The 10,598-nt window shown below is 60.3% G+C and overlaps 1 protein-coding gene across 1 annotated transcript; it reads right to left on the reverse strand.

The window, feature by feature from the left end:
- Nucleotides 1-1,484: 1,484 nt before the first annotated feature.
- LOC126232533 (uncharacterized) lies at nucleotides 1,485-2,264 on the reverse strand. The gene has a single exon (XM_049942777.1). The coding sequence runs from the start codon at nucleotides 2,262-2,264 to the stop codon at nucleotides 1,485-1,487; it is 780 nt and encodes a 259-aa protein (XP_049798734.1).
- Between the last annotated feature and the right edge of the window lie 8,334 nt (nucleotides 2,265-10,598).

Below are 10,598 nucleotides of genomic sequence, written 5' to 3' on the forward strand. Positions count from 1 at the left end.
CGCAGTGCCGGAGCCCAACGGCTGTGTCGTCGACGCCAGTGCTTGTCGGCCGAATGGGTGCGGGAATAGAGGCAGCGTCGGCACGGAGAAGCAAGCAAGAAGGAAGGACGCACGCGCGCTGCGGCGTTTGGCGCGGTTTGCGGCTGGCGCCTTTGGTGGCAACGGCCGGGACAAGCAGCGGTGTATGGTGGTGTGCGGGGCGGACAGGGGCGGCGGCGGTGGTGGACTGGGAGGAGGCGAGGCGGCGCCGACGGTGGCGTGTGGTACGGCGAAAACGGGACGGACGGACGGCGGATGTTGGAGAGGCGCCGCGCACGCAGACACATGGAAGGAAGGAAGGAACGAACGCAAGGGAACAAATGGAGGGGGCGAATGTGGAGATGCGGGCAGGCGGTGGTGTTTGTGGGCATGTGGTGGGGAGAAGGGCGGGGGCGGGAGGACAGAGGCGAGGCGACTGCGTGCTTGCTCGCTCGCTCGCGTGTCTTTTGTTTTTGTGTTTGTTTTTCCATCGTTTGGTCGCCTTGGAGCCTGTCGGTCCCGTCCGTGTGTGGCCACGCTTCGGGTGCGTGTATGTTTGTACGTTTCGTTTGTTCGTCTTCTGCAGCAGAGGCGGTGCGCGGCAGTGGGAACGCCTGCCTGGCGGCTGGGACGGCCAGCAAATGCGGTTGGATGGGCGGCCACAGCACCGCACCTGTGCCCAAGGAGGCGACGCTGGCGGCGGGGCCCCCTCGGATGCGGCCGGCTGGGGGCTGTGTGCGCTGCCGCTGCCGCTGCCGCCGCCGCCGCCGCCGCCGCCGCCGCCGCCGCCGCCGCCGCCGCCGCCGCCGCCGCCGCCGCCGGTGCTGGTGCTGGTGCTGGTGCAGCAGCAACAACGACGAACAACGAGTAAGCAAGAAGAGGACGAAGCGGATGGCTGGTGGGTGAGTGCATTTATTTAGGCGGTCGACAAGGCAGTGCGTGATGTGGCGTTGTGACGGGGGTTTGCTCACGTGGCCTCGTTTGTGTTGATGCGCAGGAAGATGAGATGCGGGCAGACGCAGACGCGTACAGAGAGACGAGCCCGGTCTGCAGCAGGATGTGTGGCGCGGCGCGCCGAGTGCAGAGCAGCGCGCGCCGCCTGGGCCGGGCTGGGCCCGCCCGGCGGCGGGCCGCGCTGTTGTCGCGGACGTGAGCGCCCCCTGGCGGGTGGTCGGAGGCGGCGCGGTGGACGTGTGTCCGGTTGGCCAGTGCACATTGCGAGTGGCTGGCTGGCGGTCGGCGGCGAGACGGGAGAGGAGGTATGTGTCGCGGGCGCCTTTGCTGCGCTGCGTCGTTGCGTGCCTGGGCGTGCGCCTGTCGACTGTGTGTGACTGTGTTGGGCGTTGTGCCACGTACGTGTGTGCTCGGCCGAAGGCGTCGGAAGAAAAAGAGAGAGAGAGACGGGCGGGAAAGTGGGTCGGTGTGCGTGCGTCGCCCGTGATGCGATGATGTCGCGTCATGTCATGTCATGTCTTTGCGAAACGGCTGCCGAGAGGTGTGTGGTGGCGAGCGGGAATGTGCGTTTGGTGGTTGCCGGCCGGCCGGCAGTTGTTGGTGGTTCCTCCTGTGTGGTTGTTTGTGCTGCTTTGATGGCAACGTGGAAGGACGCCGGTTTTTCCGTGCCTTGCGTGTGGTTGTGTCGACGGTGACTGGTTGGGGGTGTGCGCCGATGCACGTGCCATGTTGTTATGTTTGGGTCGTGAGTGTGTTTTTGGCTGTGTTGTTGTGTACGGGAAGGGGGAGAGAGGAGGAGGCGGCGGCGGCGGCGGCGGCGGCGGGGGTGATAGTGCGTGCAGTAGTGCCGTTGCGACGGGCGTCGGGTGGAGCCGTGCGTAGTGGCGGAAAGGTGTAGGTTGCGGGAAGCGAGCCCGTCGCGTGTCGTCGTCGACGACGGGGTCGCGTGCGCTGTGAATCGAGAGTGGCGGGAAAGGGGCAGCGTGCCGCTGTGTCGTGGTCGTTAGCAGAGGCCTGTGTGCCTGTCCGTTTGTTTTCTGTCGGACGCTTGGTGCGAGGTGTTTGTTTTGTTTTGTTGCCGCCGCCGCGGTTGTTTTTGTTTGTCGGCTGTGCTGTGTCGGTGGGTCGGCGAGCTGTTTTGCGGTGCGTGAATGTGTTGGTGCAAAAGTGGCGGCGGCGTCATGGCTGCGACCGCGACGAGCCGCGGGCGCGCCATTGATGATGTTGAACACAGAGCGGCTGTGTGCAATGGGAGGCCTTGTGTACGGGTAGCGGTGTTGTCGTACGTGCATCCGGCCCGGTGCGGAAAGCGCCGTTGCGGTTGCGGGTTGCCTCTGGTCGCGACGTGTGGTGCTCGGCTTTGTGGGTTTTTTTGGTGCCCCTTTGGCCGGTGGGTGGTGTTTGTTGTTTTGTGTGTGTGTGTGTGTGTGTGTGTGTGTGGTCGGTCTCTTTGGCGCTCGGTATATATCTGCCTCCTGCTCGGTCTTGTTGTCGACGTCGTCTGTAGTTTTTTGCGGCTTGCCGACGACCGACCGACCGAACTACTACCTACCTGTGACAGCTACGTGTGGCGCCCGAAGGTGAACGTAACGTGACCTCGGCGCCCTTAGCCTAACCTAAGATGTCCGGCCGTAAGGTAGGTGCGGCCACCTGACGCCTCACGTCCGAACGCTTAACCTAACTTTGACGCCTAACCTAACTTTAACCCTTAACCTAACCCACGTCCACCTAACGTAACCTAACCTAACCCAAGCGACGCCAACCCTAACCTAAGGTGTTGTACACTGCGAATGTCGAAGGCATGTTATAGTCTTAGGTGGAGAGCACTACACGCAACAAGCGGCTACACGGGTAGCAGGGGTTGTGTGGCGTGGGCTGGGCGGTTTTGTTAGGTTAGATGGCCTTGGGCAAGTACAGAAAGGGGGCAACAGCAGCCTCAACGGGTGCGGGGACCAAGCAGCAATCGGTATCGTTTGTTAATTGTCAACTGTCGAAGCTGCGTTGGTACAGTACCGGAACCGCAAGCGCTGACAGAGAAAGCACCGAAGCTCTGCAATCGTGATAAGGTACAGAAAGCTGGCTGACGCCAGGGATAAATTCTGCCGAAATTGTCACAAAGGTACAGACGGTGTTTTAGAAAGGCTCGATTGCATGCAACCGGTGGTGGTGTGTTCGTCGCTGTTTGAGTAGTAGTTTTGATCCTGTAGTGAAGTAGAGGTGGATGGTTCCTGTGAAATATTGTGGGTGGAGGTTACACCCAACAACCGAGCTAGGTTTAATAATAATTGGCTCCTTTGACCGACCTCCCGACGCAGCAGCATTAGTGGCAGAACAACGGAGAGACGGATTTTGGAAACACATTTCACATACATTTTCCTCAGCATGTTAGGGTCTTAGGTGGAGATTTCAATTTACCCGATATAGACTGGGACACTCAGATGATGTTCAGGACGGGTGGTAGGGGGACAGAGAGCATCGAGTGACATTATACTGAGTGCACTGTCCGAAAATCACCTCGAGCAAAATGAACAGAGAACCGACTCGTGGAGATAACATCGTGGACCTACGGATGACAAACAGACCCGAACGTGTTTCGACTCTGTATGTGCAGAACAGGGACGCAGTGATCATAAGGCCGTTGCAGGGAGGACGGTGTATCTATCTGTTTTGGCTAGCAAGAGTAATAGAAGGCAGATTTGCAGACGACCCGACAGATGAAAAGGCAAATGCCTGTTCCGACACTGACAATGTTGAGTGTTCATGGAGAAAGTGCAAGGCAATGGTAAAAATGCGTTTTTAGACAGGTACGTGCCGAGTGTCGAACTGTGAGGGATGGGAAAAAAAACCCACCGTGGTATACTACAACAACAACGTTAGGAAACTGTTGCGAAAGCAAAGAGAGCTTCACCCAAAGTTTAAACGCAGCCAAAACCTCCGAGACAAACAGAAGCTAAACGATGTCCAAAGTGTGAGCGTAAGGAGGGCTATGCGTGAAGCGTTCAGTGAATTCGAAAGTAGAACAAACCCTATGTACCGACGTTGACAGAAAATGCTAGGACGTTCCGGTCTTGCGTTGAATCAGTAAGTGGCTCGAAACAGCATATCCAGACACTCCGGCATGGTGATGGCATTGAAACAGAGGATGACACGCGTAAACACCTGTTTCCAAAGCTGTTTCACAGAGGACGGACCGCACTGCAGTTCCGTCTCTAAATGCTCGCACGAACGAGAAACCGGCTGACATCGAAATAAGTGTCCAAGGAGGAATGGGAAAGTCCGCCGGACCCGACGGGATTACCAATTCGCGATTCCTACACAGGGTACGCGAAACAACCTGCCCCCCTTCTAACAGCCGTGTACCGCAAGTCTCTGGAGAGGAAGGGAGGGTTCCAAATGATTGGAAAAGAGCACAGGTAGTCCCAGTCGTCGAGCAGATGCGCAAAAACCATAGACCCATATCTCTGACGTCGATGTGTTGTAGAACATGTTGTTTGCTCGAGTATCATGTCGTTTGTGGAAACTCCAGAGTCTACTATGTAGGAATCCATGTTGGATTCCGGAAACAGCGATCGTGTGTGAGACCCCCAGCTCGCTTTATTTGCGCATGAGACCCAGAAAATATGAGATACAGGCTCCCAGGTGGATGCCATTGTCGTTGACGTCCGGAAGGCGTTCGATACAGCTCCGCACCGTCGCCTGATAAACGACGTAAGAGTCTACAGAATATCAGACCAACTGTGTGGCTGGATTGACGAGATGTTAGCAGACGGAACACAGCATGTTGTTATCAATGGAGAGACAGACGTCTACAGACGTTAAAGTAACCCCTGGCGTGCCACGGGGGAGTGTTATGGGACCATTGCTTTTCACAATTCATATCATATAAATGAGCTAGTAGATAGTGCCGGACGTTCCATGCGTCGTTTCGCGGATGATGTGCTGTATGTAGTATACAGAGAGGTTGCAGGACGATCGGCAGCGGATAGGCACCCGGTGCAGGGAGTGGCAACTGTCCCCTTAACATAGACAAATGTGATGTATTGCGAATATACAGAAAGAAGGATCGTTTATTGTATGATTGATTATATGATAGCGGGACAAACACTGGTAGCTGTGACGTCTGTAAAATATGTATCTGGGAGTATGCGTGCGGAATGATTTGGAAGTGGAATGATGATCAGATAAAAGTAATTGTTGGTAAGGCGGGTACCAGGTTGAGATGCACTGGGAGAATGCTTAGCAAAAATGTAGTCCATCAACAAAGGAGGTGGCTTACAAAAACACGCGTTCGACCGACCCATACGTGAGTGTTGCCCACCAGTGTGGGATGCGTAGCAGGTCGGGTTGACGGAGGAGATAGAGAAAGGTCCAACGTTTCGTCACAGGGTTATGTGGTAACCGTGATAGTTAAGTGGCAGACTCTGCAAGGGAGGCGCTCTCTGCATCGCGGTGTAGCTTGCTCGCCAGGTTTTCGAGAGGGTGCGTTTCCGGATGAGGTATCGAATATATTGCTTCCCCGTACGTATATACCTCCCGAGGAGATCCCGAATGTAGTAAAAGTAGAGAGATTCGAGCGCGCACGGAGGCTTTCAGACAGTCGTTGTTCCCGCGAACCATACGCGACTGGAACGGCAAAGGGAGGCAATGACGACAGTGGCACGTAACGTAAAAAGTGCCCTCCGCCACACACCGTTGGGTGGCTTGCGGCGTATAAATGTAGGAGGTCGGCTGTCGTGTGTGCTTGGAGGCAGATTCGGTGTGTCTGTAGTTGCGGACGGCGGTCAGCCCCCCTCGCGTAAGCGGCGAGGGGCGGCGGCGCTCGGTTGGCCGGTGCCGATGTTGCGCAGGCGGCGCCCGTTTTGTTTGCGGCGGGCAATTTTGTGAGAAAGGGGCGCGAATGTTGGCGGGCGAGGTGGCCCGACGGCTGCGGGCCGATCGGGAAACGGTGGGAGGGCGATGGGGCGGCGGAGGTGCGTTTGCACGGCCGGCATCGCCGCACGCCTCCGCTTGTGTGGCTGTGGCGGCGGCCGCGCTGGCCGGGCTGGCGCGGCGACGGTGTGGCACTTTTGCCGAAGGTTTGGCCATTGTGGCGGGTCGTCGGCTGGGGCTGTGGGGGCGGCATGTGGGCGGGGGCGGCGATTCTCGGCGGGCCGAGCCAGGCTGTAGCGCGCGGTAGCTGCAGTTTGGCCGTGGTTTGCGGCGCTGCCGTGGCGACTGGTTGGCGACTGTGGTGTGGCCGTGTGTAGCCCCATCCTCGGTGGTTTGAACGGCGCGGGTGGTTGCGGCGCAGGTTTGGGGCTGGTCCGCACAGGCTGTCGGACGTTGGGCGGTAGCAAGCGCGGGAGGCGCGGCGCGGCGGCGCGCAGAGTGGCGGCCGCTCTCTCGGCCGTCCGCGCCCGCCCGCGACACTGGCTGGGCCTGGCGGCGCGGCGGCTATTCTCTGCCGCCGTGCTTGCCGCCTGCCGCTCTCGCTCTCGCTCTCGTGTGTGTACGCGCGTCGTCGAAATAATGGCAGATCAGGCGGCTACGAACGAGACTGCTGCGGCACCCGCCGCCACCGGCACGACGAAGAAGGCCAAGTCTGCGGCGTCTGCGAAGAAGCCGCGCGCCAAGCCTGCGCACCCGCGCACCTCTGAGATGGTGACGGCCGCCATCAAGAGTCTGAAGGAGCGCGGCGGCTCGTCGCTGCAGGCGATCAAGAAGTACATTGCCGCGCACTACAAGCTGGACGCGGAGAAGCTGGCGCCCTTTATCAAGAAGTACCTCAAGTCGGCCGTCGTGGCTGGCGAGCTGGTGCAGACGAAGGGGAAGGGCGCGTCCGGCTCTTTCAAGCTTGCCGGCGCCGGCGGCGGGGCGGCCGAGGGCGGCAAGGCCCGTGCCGGCGGTGCGAAGAAGAAGCGCGCCGCTCCGGCCAGCAAGGAGAAGAAGGGCGCCCGTGCGGCCGGCGCAAAGAAGGCTGGTGGCGTGAAGGCGGCGACCGGTCGGAAGGCGGGCGCCGCCAAGAAGGCGTCTGCGGCGTCGGCGGCTCCCGCGGGTGCGAAGAAGGCGGCTGCGGCCAAGCCGGCCAAGGCCAAGTCGCCGTCGAAGGCGAAGAAGGCCGCGAAGGTTCCGACGAAGAAGCCGAAGGCGCCGCGCCCGAAGAAGGCGACGACGCCGTCTAAGGCGAAGGCTTCGCCCAAGAAGAAGAAGTGAAGTTAAAGTAAAGAAAGGAAAGGGGAAGGAAGGGAAGGGCTGGCGCTTGACCCCGTCGTCCCCCACCCCCCTCCCCCGCGTCGTCTAGTGGCGCGCGATGGCACGGCTGCGCGCGGCCCAAAACGGCCCTTCTCAGGGCCATCAGAGGACGTCGGGAAGGCGTTGATTGTCGTGCTTGGCGCGTTGTGTTGTCTTGTTTGGGTGGCCGTGCGTGCATGCGCCGGGGTGTGTGTGTGTGTGTGTGTGTGGGGTTGGTTGGTGTTTGTGTGGCGTTTCTGTATGACCCTTGTGGGTACTGTGTGCGTGCCGTGGTGGTTGGATTGTGGGGCCGGTGGCGGTAGGCGGCGGCGCGCGGTAGCGGAGCGGTTGTGGCCGTTTTGTTTTGTGTTTTGTATTTTGTGCGGCGGCCGACGGTTGGTTTCTCATGTTTCTGGAGACTCTGTTTGTTTGCTTGCTTTGCGGATGGCGCGTCTTGTTTGTTATGTGTGTGTCCTCTCTGTGTGAAAGGGGGACGGGGACGTTGAGACGTGGAAGTGGCCGGCGGGAATTGGGAAGGCGCGGTGGCGCCTCGGAGACGGCGGCGGCCAGCCACCCGTGGTGACGTCGTCCGGCTGTTTGTTTGTGTGTATTTGAAGGGGTGGGGTGGGATGACGTCGATTGTGATTGTTGGCGAGAGCGGCTGTGTACGGGAGGGAGGGTGGGGAATTGTGGTGGTTGTTTTAACGGGGCTAGAGAGAGAGGCTGGGCGGCAAGACCGACAAAAGTTTTGCTCGCGACGGAGAGATGTTAGTGGCCCTGAAAAGGGCCGTTTTTTTTGTGTTGCGCGCGTGCGGTGCCGTGCCGCGGCTAAGCGGTTTAGGCGCGCTCGCCGCGGATGCGGCGCGCGAGCTGGATGTCCTTGGGCATGATGGTGACGCGCTTGGCGTGGATTGCGCACAGGTTGGTGTCTTCGAAGAGGCCGACGAGGTAGGCCTCGCTGGCCTCCTGCAGGGCCATGACTGCGGAGCTCTGGAAGCGCAGGTCGGTCTTGAAGTCCTGGGCGATCTCGCGCACTAGGCGCTGGAACGGCAGCTTGCGGATGAGCAGCTCTGTGCTCTTCTGGTAGCGCCTGATTTCTCGCAGGGCGACGGTGCCCGGCCTGTAGCGGTGGGGCTTCTTGACGCCGCCGGTGGCGGGCGCGCTCTTCCTCGCCGCCTTGGTGGCGAGCTGTTTGCGCGGCGCCTTTCCGCCGGTGGACTTGCGGGCCGTTTGCTTTGTGCGGGCCATAGCGGTTAGCGGTGCGTGCGGTAGCGAAGCGTCCGGTGCTGCCTTGACAACGGGCCCGCGCGGGCCCGTGCTGCGCTTATATGCCCTCGGTGCGCGTGGTGGGGGGAGGGCGGGCCAGAGTCTATATAGGGGGGCGGCGCGCGCTCACGGCGCACCGTAGCCGACTCGCTAGCGCCGGGTGAGGAGCTGCCGCTTGTGCTTTTTTTGTTGCTTGAGGAGGAGGAAGAATGACAGGCCGCGGCAAGGGAGGAAAGGGGCTGGGCAAGGGTGGCGCCAAGCGGCACCGCAAGGTGTTGCGCGACAACATCCAGGGCATCACGAAGCCCGCCATCCGCCGCCTGGCTCGCAGGGGCGGCGTGAAGCGCATCTCTGGTCTGATCTACGAGGAGACCCGCGGAGTGCTGAAGGTGTTCCTGGAGAACGTGATCCGCGACGCGGTGACGTACACTGAGCACGCCAAGCGCAAGACTGTGACGGCCATGGACGTGGTGTACGCCCTGAAGAGGCAGGGGCGCACCCTGTACGGTTTCGGCGGTTAGGCAGGCAGCCGGTGTGCTGTGCTGTGGCCTTCCCGCGGCCGTGCCGTTGCCCGTGCTTGGTGGGAGAGACGAAAAACGGCCCTTTTCAGGGCCACCACACTGTTCGGAAATTGAAAAGTGCGAAAGGGTCTGTGTTGCCTGCCTGCCTCTGTGTGTGTGTGTTTGTTGTTGTTGTTGTTGTTGTTGTTGTTGTGCGCCTCTGTTGCTTTGCGTGCGTGCGTTCCGTTTGGAGTTTCGACGTGACGTGTGTGATGATGGATGCGGGAGGGCGCGGCTGAGTCCGGTGTGTGCGTGGTTTGTTTGTGGCGCGGGCCGGATCATCGATCGGATCAGCTGTTTGGTTTGGTTTGGTTTGTCCTGTGCCTGTGTGTTTGGAGAGCGCGCGCGGCGGCCCGCGTGTCGTCCGTCGTCGGGCCGTTACGCGCTCTTTTAATTATGAACATATTAACAATGATCACATCACATTATTGGTGTATTGATGTCGTTGTCGTTGTTTGGAACGCGACTGTGCGTGCGTGGAGGGGTGCAGAAAAAATGTGTGTGTGTTCGGCCACACGGGCTGTGGACAAGATGGCGGACGTGCGCCGGCGCTGTGGACGTTGTTGTAAAGTGCGGCGAGGACGACGGAAACTTTGCTTTGGACGTAGGTTTGTGTGGTGGCCCTGAAAAGGGCCGATTGTTGTGAGGCGAGCCGGCAAGGCAAAGGCGCGTTTGCGTTTGCGTGCAGGGAGCACGCAAGCGCAGCGCCGCGGTCCCTGTTTAGGCCTTCTTCTCGGTCTTCTTTGGCAGCAGGACGGCCTGGATGTTGGGCAGGACACCACCCTGTGCGATGGTGACGCCCGACAAGAGCTTGTTGAGCTCCTCGTCGTTGCGGATGGCGAGCTGCAGGTGGCGCGGGATGATGCGCGTCTTCTTGTTGTCGCGGGCCGCGTTTCCGGCCAGCTCGAGCACCTCAGCCGCGAGGTACTCCATGACGGCGGCGAGGTAGACGGGCGCCCCGGCGCCGACGCGCTCGGCGTAGTTTCCCTTGCGCAGGAGGCGGTGGATTCTGCCGACCGGGAACTGGAGCCCAGCCCTGCTTGAGCGGGACTTTGACTTGCCCTTGACTTTGCCTCCCTTTCCGCGTCCGGACATGGCGTTTGGCTAGTGGCGTAAGCGCTAAACACGTAACCGTAACGGTGCGAGCCGCAGCGAGTCGAGCAGCGGAGTGCGTGCGTGTGCCGGCGGCGGCGGGGTGGGGGTCCCTTTATGGGCTCGGGTGCGGCGGCCGGTTGCGCGCGCGCCCCATTGGTCGGCGGCCGCAACAGGGCGAGCTGGTAAAGGTGCGGTGTTGCGGTAGCGGCGGGTGCCACTGTGTGGGGAGACGCTGACTAGAGCGGAGCGCTTGCTGCCTGTTGTTGTACGTTCGAGATGCCGCCCAAGACTAGCGGGAAGGCCGCCAAGAAGGCCGGCAAGGCGCAGAAGAACATTTCGAAGGGCGACAAGAAGAAGAAGCGCAAGAGGAAGGAGAGCTATGCCATCTACATCTACAAGGTGCTGAAGCAGGTGCACCCCGACACGGGCATCTCGTCGAAGGCGATGAGCATCATGAACAGCTTCGTGAACGACATTTTCGAGCGCATTGCGGCC

The sequence above is a fragment of the Schistocerca nitens genome, unplaced genomic scaffold (assembly GCF_023898315.1).
Source record: "Schistocerca nitens isolate TAMUIC-IGC-003100 unplaced genomic scaffold, iqSchNite1.1 HiC_scaffold_519, whole genome shotgun sequence".
NCBI lineage: Eukaryota > Metazoa > Arthropoda > Insecta > Orthoptera > Acrididae > Schistocerca > Schistocerca nitens.

Excerpts from the sequence above, each read along its gene's own strand:
- LOC126232533 (XM_049942777.1), bottom strand. The coding sequence starts at position 2,264 with ATGCACGTACGACAACACCGCTACCCGTACACAAGGCCTCCCATTGCA.